The following is a 13,027-nucleotide window of genomic DNA, read 5'->3' as shown; positions in this document are numbered from 1 at the left end:
CCATCTGAACTACCAGGGAAGCCTAGGTGTATATGTGCATGGACAAATATCTGAAACGGTGGACACCAGAAAGTTAATAGCAGTTACCTATGCAAAGATTTAACATTGACCTATGGGAATTAATTTTCACTTTCTTTTCGGCTTCTGTCTCTGAAATTTTGGTTAGGAAGAGGAATCTGAATGTAACGCAGGAAACCCGGATCTGATCCCTGGGTTAGGAAGATCCCCTGGAGAAGGAAATAGGAACCCACTCCAGGGTTCTTGCCTGGGAAACACCATGGACAGTGGAGCCTGGCAGGCTACAGTCCCTAGAGTCGTAATGAGCTGGACATGACTGATTGACTTTCAATTTGTCCGAGATAGGAAAAAACCACCAAACACAAAGCCTGTCTCCTCTCTCCCTTCCTTTCTGACTGTTCTGAGATAATTCTACCTTAGAGAAGAGACTGGTAAATGCTATATTCTCATAACTTCTCTTGACCTTACTGGAAGGTGAGAAAATTCTAGGAGACAAATAATCCCTCAGGCCCTTTATTTCTTTAAGGCTTTGACTTTATATTGACAGTCAATACGAGGGAAGGGGACCTCTAAGGGAATGGAAATAATTTAAGGATGGCTGTGCTTTTGTGAAAGGTGGTAAGGTCAATCTGATGACGACATTGGTCTCCCCATTGATTCTAGGGTTTATCAGGCTGATCTGCCCGGACAAATCTCTCTCCCGGCTCTATACCACTCAATAGAAAAGGACCGCCCTCCCGGAGAGCAAAATGTCCTCCTCTGTTTTTCAAGGGTAAAGGCAGTATCTTCACTCTCAAGAAGATTTATCATGCTAACTGATGAAGAAGTGAAATTCTTTACCTGACCTACACAACAGCAAAGAAATCACTGTGTTAAGAATTATTTAACACAGAAAGACCCGCGAAAATTTCAAGTATGTCTGTGTGCTTAAGTAAAGCAATAAAAGGATGGCTTAATTCTTTGATGAGAAAAGTAATTTTTCTAGATTCCCTATATATGGTGCTGATGATCCTCTTGCAGGGCAGGAATAGAGATGCAGACATAGAGAACGGATTTGTGGACATGCAGGTTGGAAGGAGGGGGTGGGACGAATTGGGGGAGGAGCACTGATAAACATACACTCCTGTGTATAAAGCAGGTAGCTAGCGGAACCTGCTGTCTAGCCCAGGGAGCTCAGACTGCTGCTCTGCGATAGTCTAGATGGGTGGGATGGGGGTGGGGAGGGAGGGAGGCTCAAGAGGGAGGGCATACATGTACATATATACTACATGTGTATATATATACAGCTGAGTCCCTTCACTGTAGAGCAGAAACTCATACAACCCTGTAAAGCAATTATACTCCAAGGGGGGAAAAAAAAAAGTAATTTTGTCAGATAACACGTGGAATTGTATCACCTTAATTTCCAGCACAGTAACTAAATCACAACAAATGTTCAACAAATTATCTGTTGAACTGACAAGAGTACATGAATATTTTAAAAAAGAATCGCCAGTCTATGTCCGATGCAGGATACAGGATGCTTGGGGCTGGTGCACGGGGATGACCCAGAGAGATGTTATGGGGAGGGAGGTGGGAGGGGGGTTCATGTTTGGGAACGCATGTACACCCGTGATGGATTCATGTCAATGTGTGGCAAAACCAATACAGTATTGTAAAGTAAAATAAAGTAAAAATAAAAATTTAAATTAAAAAAAAAAGAAAAAGAAAAAGAAATAAGAAAAAAAATAATTTCATGGCTGCAGTTACCATCTGCAGTGATTTTGGAACCCAAAAAATTAAAGTCTCTCACTGTTAAAAAAAAAAAAAAATTCCATGAAGATAAAGATAAAATCAAAGGGAGATGTTTAAAGTAGGATGCTAACCATGAAACAGTAAAAACTGATAATTTGAAAAAAAGGAACATTTTGAGTTTTTATTTAGGAGTCTAATATTCAATTATATTCATTGATGGATCCTTAAAAGGAGGAAAGGCTCATAATAGTGATCTGATCTCACATTAAAATGCTATTTTTCTTCCTAATCACACAGTGTAAATAAAATTAAATGGTAGCAGAGCTGATATTCAAAACATTTAACAACCTATTAAATAAATATTTAAGAGGACACAGGCACTTAAGATCAGAAACTATGTCCAACAACACAGACACTGAATTCCAACCCTGCGTAGTACTTATTGGTTTAGCATGTACTACAGAAAAAAAAAAAAATCCCCTACTAATATGCTTAATTTATTACATCCCACTTATGACTGTTACATTTGAGAAACCGTTTAAAATTATCTAGCAGTACACTGTTGACGTACACAAATAATGAACAAATAGTTAACCAGAAGAGACGTTCTTCAAGGCTGGATATCTTCTAGCTAAATACTAGGAATCTGTTTGCGAAGGCTGACTGCTGTTGTTGTGACATTCCTGTGTACCACGAGTGTTACAAAACAGCACAGCAATGTATCATTAGTGTGATCTCAGCGAGCGACAACCCTTTCAGTACCTGGCTTGACCACCTTCACAAGGAGGGAGTTAACTTAGACGATTAAAAAATGACAGAAAGGCCTCATCTTGTTTTCACCTCTGATGGACGGTGGCTGTACAAAGCCCTGTGATGAGGATGATCAGGCTGTGTGCAGGTTTAGTGGGAGTGGTGCCAGGTCCATGAGTGACGTCAGCCACGGTCACTGAATCGGAAGTCACAGTAGGTAACGTGCCACCGCATTGCTCCCCCCAACTCAACTATCTTTCAACTTCCTTCATGCTCTAAAATTCTACTTTCCTCTTCAGTGACGTGACTCAAGATGGTCCCTTCACTTCCTAAGGACATAATTCATAGTTAAGGAGTATTATAGCTAAAGACAGAAACCAGTTTACCACAAAAGGGTCTTACTATTCCACAGACAGCCCTGTGACACTTATTCACTTATGGAATTTCACCGGGCATCACAAATAGCTCTGCAAACCTGAGGAAGCATCACTGGCTGTTCTTGGCGAAACACACAGCCTGTGATTTATCTCAGTAAACATGATTTGCTTTTCAATGCTGTATGCCTTTCTGTACACACTTAGATCAAGATTGGATATGGTCATTTCTGACATTTGAATAAGCCATTTGCCAATAGCTTGAACGCTCATCTATGTTCTGAAATAGTTAAAGAAAAGACAGATTTTCAACTTCTCTTAGCAGCTCCAATCAGTCAGGTGACAAAAACCACGATCAATATTCCATCCGAAAAGGTGGAAAACCCACAGAGAGGGACGTGTACATCATCCAGCCCTTGTTTTATGGATGCACAGCTCTCTGGAGAGAAGTTCCTGAGTGCACAAGGATGGCTCTGAGTGGTGGGTTTTACATTTAGACCGCAGGCTTGGCTGAAAGATGAGCAACATCTGAGGAGGAGCAGAGAGCTCCCTATTGACACCGCCCTGAAGGGGATTCCTACACAGAGCCCATTCCTGCAAGCGCATGAATTACTTCCTGGACATGAAATGTCACAGAAGTGAACACACTCACGAGAGACAAATGCAACACAGACGGATGCTCTAGGGAGTGTCCAAGGCAGACCTCGCACTTCACGCAAACAGAGCTTCTCCATTCATCTACATGATGAGAATAACCATTTATCATCCATCAGGACCAACTTCTCACCCATGACGTATAACCTCTGAATACAAGCCCTGTCCAGATAAACACATAAAACCAACTGAACAATCAGGCAACGACCTGATGTATAGACGAAAGAGTTCTAGAAACGGGCTCTTACCTATAAAATACGACAGCAGTATTGCCAGGAGCACTGAGACCCCTACAGCGCACAGGGCAGTACATTTCCAGCTACAGTACTTTGAAGACTTCTTGAATTTAAAAGCACTTCTTGATAGGGTGTTTCTAGGTAGTGGCCGAGTAGGTGGCGAGTAAACAGAGCCAGAGGCCATCGTGTATCCTGGGGTGGCAGTGCTGAACAGTGGCGTGGTCCCTGTTCCTGTTTTGAATAGGAAATGCCTGCAGGACAGGAGAAAATCATCGTAAGATACAAATATACTGTGATCGGAGAGACAGAGACAGTGAGGCATGAGCTCACCTCTCGTTCTGTCTCTCTCTGGCTTTAAAATCATTTACTACATAGAGTTAAAAAAAAAAAAAAAGAGACATTAAGAAAATATTTTAACCTAAAAACCCAACTGGGAAACATATGACTTTGAAGAGACTGATTTGTAATGAATAGAGGAGGAGGAGTTACAGACACAGAGGACTCCTGTCCCGTCCAGTAGGCGTCTGGAGAGACTGCAGAGGCGTTCTAGTCACACCATTTTACTGTACAAAACCATTCTGGAAGCTCCCGTGATGGACTGCCTTCAGAACACCTCCACATTTCACGGAAGGAAAGCAATGACATGACTTTATAGCTGCATGTGGCTTTGGTCCATGTGAGGATATGTACGCCTACATACACAAGCATGCACGATCACATAGAATAGGCTGCTTTCTTTCCTGGACATGCTCGGAAAATTCTCACCTGTCCCCCACCTCCCACCACCCATATCGAGTACTGCCAATCTTGGCCACAGGTGGCTGGCCAGTTTTCAAGGGAGGCAAACTAATTTTAATCTTTTGCTTACGTCAAACATAACCAGCAAAGCGAGTCTACTGGGGTGAGGGATGGAGAAAGGGAAGGAAACACAGAACACTTTCTAAAACCAGCCTCAATGAATGAAGAGGCTAGTGAAGCAAGTTTTTAGATCAACTTCCCAGGTGGTGCAATGGTAAAGAATCTGCCTGCCAGTGTAGGAGATGCAAGAGATTTGGGTTCGATCCCTGGAGTAGGAAATGGCAACCCACTCCAGTATTCTTGTTTGAAAAATCCCATGGAAAGAGGAGCCTGGAGGGCTAGAGTCCACATGGTTGCAAAGAGACACGACTGAATGGTTGAGGACACACAGGCACACACACACAAAGATTCCCTAATGATTTGAGCTGAATGACAGTGGGGCAAACTGCCTCTAAAAGTTCTCTACTCTCTTGAAAATGTCGAAGCAGAAATTGAGTGATCACACGAAAGGAGTGACAGGTAATTCTTTATAAAAGATGACTAGTGTTAAGATTCCTATGAACATTAAATGTCCTCAAATTGAGAAAAAAAGCATCATGTTTCTCATGGTTGAAATTTCATAGTATGTGAGTATCTTACTGTGTTTTTACTTTGTGTCCTAACCTTTTCTATTATTTTCCCTAATAACATGTTCAGTGAGGTCAACAGATTCTGCTCTCTTTCCTATGCAGGAGACTATAGGAAATAACCTAGAGCATTCCATCATGGTGCAAAACAGTCTGCATGCAAGAAGATTTGAGATGGGGTACAGCTGGATATTTAAATTGTAATGCAAAGTAATTTGTTTTAATGGCTATTAGAAAATAGACTGAATATATCAAACAAGTTAGGGGGGTTAAAGGGGCTTCCGAGGTGGCACTAGAGTGGTAAAGAACCTGCCTGCCAAGGCCAGGGACAAAAGAGACAGGGGTTCGATCCCTGGGTCAGGAAGATCCCCTGGGGGAGGCATGGCAACCCACTCCAGTATTCTGGCCTGGAGATCCGATGGACAGAGGAGCCAGGCGCATACAGAGTCGGACACGCCTGAAGTGACTCAGCACGATCAAGGGGTTAAAGGACAGAACCTAGTAGGCAGATTGCTGAGGTTCAAATCCTGGTTTACTACACTAGGTATGTGTCCTTGGGGAAAGTATTTAACTCCTCTCTGTGTTTTGGTTTCTCAATATGGAAAACAAGAATAGTTTCTACCTGTCAGAGTTGTTATTAGGCTTAAATGAGTTAATGTGCTTACTGTAAAGTACCTGGAATACAGTGAGCACAATGTGGGGCTTCCCAGGTGCCCCAGTGGTAAAGAATCCACCTGCCAATGCAGGAGACGTGGGTTGGATCCCTGGGCCAGGAAGAGCCCCTGGAGAAGGAAATGACGACCCACTTAAGTATTCTTGCCTTGGAAATCCCATGGACAGAGGAGCCTGGTGGGCAACAGTCCATGGGGTGCAAAAGAGTTAGACAGGGCTTAGTGACTAAACAACAACAACCACCAGCAAAAATATAAGTGTTGAAAAATGAAAGAAAAAACAAGCTTATGATTTAACAACATATTATTGCTTAGGCAAGGCTAACCAGGGATTTAAGTTTACAAAGAACCCATTTCTGGAAAAATTATTAAGTGGATAAATGTGTAGCTGATGTACTGCTGCTGCTAAGTCACTTCAGTCGTGTCCGACTCTGTGCGACCCCAGAGACGGCAGCCCACCAGGCTCCCCCATCCCTGGGATTCTCCAGGCAAGAACACTGGAGTGGGTTGCCATTTCCTTCTCCAGTGCATGAAAGTGAAAAGTGAAAGTGAAGTCACTTCGTCGTGTCTGACTCTTTGTGACCTCATGGACTGCAGCCTACCAGGCTCCTCCATCCATGGGATTCTTCAGGCAAGAGTACTGGAGTGGGGTGCAGATATGGTAAAAGTCGTGAAAATTTGCCTCACTGGTATAGTGGAAAGAATTCTAGGTTAGAAATCAGAAGATTTAAGTTCCTGATCTAACATTTCCTAAATTTAGGATCTTGTTTTCACGTGTAAAATGAAGTTAATGATTTACTTACCTTACAAAGCTGTAAAGAAGTTAATGCATCTAAAAAGGCTTTGTCAACCACAAAATTAGAACACGTGCAGATGACAAGTAACTACTTCTATAAATTATACTAATGACCATATTATGAGGTCCATTTCCCCCCAGAGAACTACTTTACAAAGCAAACTTTAAAGTTTACAACCTGAATTAAATGGTATGTTGGAAGCAGTGTTTGGCACCTGCTACCATATTGATATTCAGCCTAATTATTAAGAATGTGGGCTCTGGAACCAGACTGAAGGTGATCGTGTTAGCTCAGCTGTGTCCGACTCTCTGAGACCCCATGGACTGTAGTCTGCCAGGCTCCTCTGTCCATGGGATTTCCCAGGCAAGAATACTAGAGTGGGTTGCCATTCCCTTCTCCAGGGGATCTTCCTGACCCAGGGATCGAACTCAGGTCTCCGGCACTGTAGGCAGATTCCTTACCGTCTGAAACACCAGGGAAGCCCATGCCTGGGTTCAAATCCAGACTTCGCCTATAATTAGCTGGATTATGTTTCTAAATTACTCAAATTTTCTGTGTGTTGGTTTTATCACCTATAAAATGGCAATAAAACGTCACCTATTATGAAGGCATGTTATGAGGATTAAATGAGTAACATATATGGCATGTTCACATCCAGCACCAGGTTAAGTGTTCAATGCACACTGAAGAGACCCTCCTGAGAGTCCTGCAGCTCAGCGCAGTCTGTGGGAAGTGGAATAACTTCTGTGGCTTCTAGAGCAGCAGAAAAAAGAGAGAGTGTGTTGCTATCACCGCAAAGAGGCCGTGCAGACAGGGATGCAGGCCGTCACCGCAGTCACACTGTGACTGATGCTGAGGGGACAGACAGAAGACCAGCATCTGCGTGGAGACTCCAAGCATGAGGGGCATCTCGCTGTGCTCACAGCATCATGTCAGGGGGCAGGGGCGGGGGAAAGACCCAAATTACCCGGGTGAAGCTCCTAGGGTTGAGAGTTTCAAATAAAATATAGACAGAAATATTTTCTTAAAAAGGTCATACGAATGTGGATGGATACAAATGGGATATCCATGGCGTAAGTCTGCAGTCTGTCTTCTCTGGTTAGAATGTAAATTCCACAAAGTCTCATTCGCCTGTCTTTTCAGGACTTACAGAGTTCCTGGCACAGACTTGTTGCTCCACAAATATTGTGAAATAAAGAAAACAGTGACTATTGTGCCGATGTGGAAAGTGAGTCTCCTAGAAAAAAGGACCTGGGACAAAGACTCATGGCTAATAAACAAATGATAAAAAATAAATAAAAGTTGGAAATTATCGCAAACCTCAACCTGGAAAATGTGTTAAAGGTTTATTCAAAGTGGTTGGGTCATTTCTGAATAGGAAATGGGATTTGACTCTGAGCCTTTAACACTGAAAACATGGATCAAGACAGGGAGTTAGACACAGGTTGACTTCAAATTAGACACCTCTGTTTCAGTTTCTGAAATTTATGGTATTCAGTACATGATGTCTACCTGCTCTGCTGATCCTGGAAAAGAATTCTTTCAAGAACCAGGCTTGAGCCACTATGAAATCATTATTTTTCTTAGAGTAAAATGTAGCTTTGAGACATTGTTGAAAACAAAAATATATTACTCAAAAATATATTGCTTATCAATGTGAGTGGAACTGAAGACTCCTAACTTTCAAAGAGTTTCTAAGTTATGTAAAACATACGTTTACTTTTGTTTCTGCAAGAGAAAATAGCATTTTTATATATTTATTGCCACTGTCTTTAAACCTCAGAAGTGCATTTCCTCTTCCTCTGTGTAAATGACTTTCTATATCAGGGGGTCCTCAAATTAGTACATTAGAGATTTGCATAGTAAATAAAGAAACATTATAAACACATTGAAAGAGAAATCAAATCACCCATGAATTTTATTCTAGAATCACTGGTCTTCAATAGTTTTGGATGGCTTCTTAGTATGTAAGTACAGAAAGAATTCGTAAAGACTGCTTAAACGGATGCATTTTGAAAGCATTTACAAATGGTATTGTTCATGCGAGGATGATTCCTTTAGCAATCTTTCAAGGCTTCAAAACAGGTTACAACACACATGCAAAAACCTCTTAGACATTAACTAGACTAGTAGAAAAGTTCTGTGTCAACATACTTTCTATAGAGAACATTTGGTTTCAGATTTGGTAGGAATCTGTCCATTTTTAGGCTCAGACAGGATGCCGTCTTTCCAAAGTCAGCAGTGTCCTTTCCACTGCAATACAGAAAACACAGAACACTGACGAGCGGATTGTGTGACTTTAAGCCCAGGACTTTTAAAAAAACTGTTTCAAGGTCGAACCCAATACTTAGTTTATGTCTGGAGCTCCACAAATACCTAAGAAATGAATGGGGAAAGGGGATACTGGAATGCAGCTACATGAAAAGTATACAAGGAGTTTCCAGAAAATTCTTTTATCACCGAATTCTAAGGCATCTACTCCTGTGTATATCATGACAGTCTTTCCCACCCTGTGACCCTTTGCCAGGTCATATAGCCTTGGGAACATGCTTCTGATATATCAAAAATTCTGCAAAAATTACTATCAAAAGCATATGCTTCTGATCCGGCATCCACACAAGGTTTGGAGAATAAAGGGAGAGATGCTGTTTCCTTCTCAGACCATATTTGGGAATGAAACCAGCGGATCCGGGGAGAATGTTCCCCCATTGTATCCGGCAATAAAATAGAAGCAGCAGCAGCCTCTTTGTAACACAGAGCACACCAGAGCCGGCTGACTTTTTTCTGATGTTTCTAATGATGCCCGGTGTGGTGCCTGCCTCCAGCTCCTCTGCTATTTGCGCCACCGTTGTCACTCTGGTGATGAGCTAGAGATGCACACTTGAAGAGAGACTATCAGAGACTGGGATGAGGAAAATCAATTTCAAAGCCCCAAAGACAGCCGGTACAGAAGGTCACCGAACATTAACGTTGCTTTGCGGCTTTGGAATCTTGAGGGGGATTCTATTAACAACAACAAACAGCGCCGTGGAACTGCGTGGCATCATTAACTGTAAGGCCACTGAGCAGCGAAAACACACGTGGGGAGGATCACCCGGTATTAAGCACAATTAAGAGCTGCTCGTTTTGTTTTTTTTTTCCTGAAGTTCAAAGATCTGTTTCTTTGTTGATCTGCCTTCAGACCAACCTTTTCATTTCAGCTTTCTGCCTTCAGTTCTAGCTTCTAATTTCTGATTCTGGGATGGGTCTTTCCGTGGGACATGTCACAAATTAAAAATTACTATCTAAAAAAGGATACAAATGAACTTATTGACAAAACAGGGAGAGACTCACAGACATGGAAAACAAACTTAGGGTTACCAAAGGGGACAGGTGGGGCAGGGAGGGATCAATTAGGAGGCTGGGATTAATGCAGACAAAGAACTATATATACAATAGACCATCAATTAGGACCTACTGTATGGCATGGGAACTCTGCTCAGTACTCTGTAATAACTTTTCTGGGAAAAGAATATGAAAAAGAATAGATACAGGTTTATGTATAATTGAATCACTTTACTGCATACCTGAAATGAACACAATATTGTCAATTAACTATACTCCAGTATAAAATGAAAACTGAGAAAATTAATCAGGACAGAGGCTGAATCTCCTTGTCTTTGTCGCTGCCCCCATTCCCACCTCCCCGTCACTGTTGGTACCTCTGTTCTTAACGACAGATGGAGAGCTAATTTTCAATTACTCTTCTCTTCTGCCTGCCCCCTCCTCCCACTAGTATTCGACTGTCAGAGAATCTCGTACTCTTTCCTTCACCTCATTTCTCCCTTGCTTTTGTTCTCCGTTTCATTCATTTTGCTACATTGCCAGGGTGGAGCAGTTCTTCTGAGTTCTTACAGCTCAACATCCTCATTTTAACTTGTTTGGCCAAAGCCAAGAACGGGCACAAGTAACATTTTCATTTCAAATTTTCTCTACTCGCAAGTGAAATGCCATGTTTTTAATACTGAACCCTCACAATACATTTACAGTAGTTAATACAGTTACCTCTGTATGCCCACTCATGTCTATCTACCCTCACCTCGGGCCACTTACAGCTGCTTCCAATCATTTATTTTGCTCTTTTACTCAATCTCTCAGCAGGTATGCTTTGTTCCTTGCTAACTCTTCACTTTTGATGGAGTTAGTCTTTCAAAGTAATTACTTTGAAAAAACTTAACTATCATTAAAATTTTTAGTGGAGAAATAATAGGGCTTTTTGAGTTATTTTAAGTATGCCTTTCCATATTACATTATATGTAATATCAACTCATTCAGTGCTCATTTTATAAGATCCTAACATCATGTATAAAATTAAACAAGTTATAAGATATAATTAAGTTGTAATTGTATAAGCATCACCAGGAAATAAATAGGTTAAGACCAGTCTTTTGTTCAGGAGGTTAATATAATCATGATGTTCCTCTAAAATCAAAGAACATGGCTTAGTAAGTCAGAAATTATAGGGACCAGATGGGGAGAAGCACCCCAGAAAAATGTGTTACAGTATCATTTAAAGCTGTGTGAGTGATTTCCTCAGTGGGCCACTGGGATGGAAGATAAAAGTCAACAAGAAAGTGTGTAACCACTGAATGAAATTTTAATAGATTAACTTCATAATTGGTTATCTTCACAGAAAAAAAGTTCCCCCCACCTTACAGTGTTTTATACAGTGTTAAAAACCTTTTGAGAGATGAGCAAACAAAGCAAATGATTAGAATGAGAAAGGAAGTAATAGTCAGTGTTCAGTTTCAATCCCTAAGGCACAGCTGAAACCGTCACTGGTGAGATACAGGCATCTGGAGAAACATTTCTACTGTCCACAGCCTGTCCCATCTAACTGCGAGAAAGGCTCTATTGCGTAGGAATTATTGATACTCTCTTCCTCTTCTTACAGTCTCTGTTGAACAGACAGAGTAATTTACATCAAGCTAAATGTGAACTGTTTAAATGTCTTGATGCCTTGCTTTTTATGTTTTTAGGCAAATCAATAAAAAAAACTTACCCAGAATCTAGATTGCTTGCTTCAAATTGGATGCTCTGATTTCAAAGACAATGCGCCGGTAAGAAGAAAGATTGGCTCTATTTGGCCAAATTTACAACCTTTTCAGAATCCAAAGTTCTCACTTAAGAGCTCAAGAAATTTGAAGGTATAGGTTCTTTTTCCTTCTGGCAAAATATAACTTTCTAGATTTAAGAGGCTTATTAAAGGTCTCATAAGATTCCCTCAACTTCAAACGACTCTTCCGAAATGACATTTTCAGATTTAAAGCAAATGAATCTCATACTTGTGGATTAAATTTACCTGGTAATATAAGAAAGCTAAAATTAACTACTGAGTTCAGATAGTTTTAGTCACTTGATAATGCTGAAACAATGGATGGTTTCCCTGGAATTCATCTTAAGACAAAATACTTTAAAATTATTTTTCAAAATATAAAAAATTTAATTACTGTATGTTGTCTTCCATATTGCCAATTACCTCTGACTTAATTACTTGTGGTCTGTCATGGAGTATATATATTAAACATTGCAGGAGTTAAAATAGCCCCAAATATTTGTCAGTATATAAGAAATGATAAAACTGAAAGATGATATGAACTATTATCTAAGAATTTTGAACCTTAAAACCTGTGCTTCATTATTGAGCATTTTCACTATCAAATTCTGATTTTTCAGTCTCAAGGCCAACTGGATTATCTGCTAAATACATTTTTAGCAATGTGTTTGTGACTGATTAAAAGACCTAAAAAACAGTTTATTGAAGTGATGGGCTTCAGGATAATGATCCAAGCAAATATAAATTTTTGGGGCCGCTATTAAACAGAAATCTAAAGAAAGCAAGTCCATGTAGAAAATTAGCTATCTCTATTCAAGGCTGGGTTCCTGTTAGTTTTCCTTACCATTCAGCGACTGATGCTCAATAGATACCCAGAGACACCTGGGGAATTACTGTTCTTAAATACCTAACTGTTTGGGAAGAATCTCCATCAGTTGAGGATGATGGCACTCAGGAGTTCTGTGAAGACTCCAGAACTAAGAGATTATAGACGCTGCCGTGAGTTTTCATGGAGAAGCCCACCCAGGCTAACATCTTTATAAGACTGCATAGAGTATTCTGCAGTCACCTATCTTTCTCATGGAGCCTTCCATCAGATGGATTTTGGACTCACAGGTTTTGGTAGAACCTTGAGAATTTACATAGCCAAGGCTTAGGCCACCAACAGGAGCAGAAATGTGTTTTGAGACTATTGCATATGTTAAAGCAGTGGTTCTCAAACTTCAGCTTGCACCAGAATCCCTTGGAAGGCTTGTTAAGACACAGGAGGTCTG

General features: G+C 40.8%; 1 protein-coding gene across 1 annotated transcript in view; it reads right to left on the bottom strand.

The window, feature by feature from the left end:
- The window catches only part of TENM3 (teneurin transmembrane protein 3), a 450,290-nt gene that overhangs the window by 159,298 nt on the left and 277,965 nt on the right, over positions 1 to 13,027 (bottom strand). Inside the window, exon 4 of the mRNA XM_052661270.1 lies at positions 3,779 to 4,017. Coding sequence (XP_052517230.1) covers positions 3,779 to 4,017 — 239 coding nt within the window. The remainder of the gene's footprint in view (positions 1 to 3,778; positions 4,018 to 13,027) is intronic.

The sequence above is a fragment of the Budorcas taxicolor genome, chromosome 24, assembly GCF_023091745.1.
Source record: "Budorcas taxicolor isolate Tak-1 chromosome 24, Takin1.1, whole genome shotgun sequence".
In the NCBI taxonomy this organism is placed as follows: domain Eukaryota; kingdom Metazoa; phylum Chordata; class Mammalia; order Artiodactyla; family Bovidae; genus Budorcas; species Budorcas taxicolor.
The sequence above is the reverse complement of the archived record's forward strand: the minus strand, read 5'-3'. Positions and strand labels throughout refer to the sequence as shown.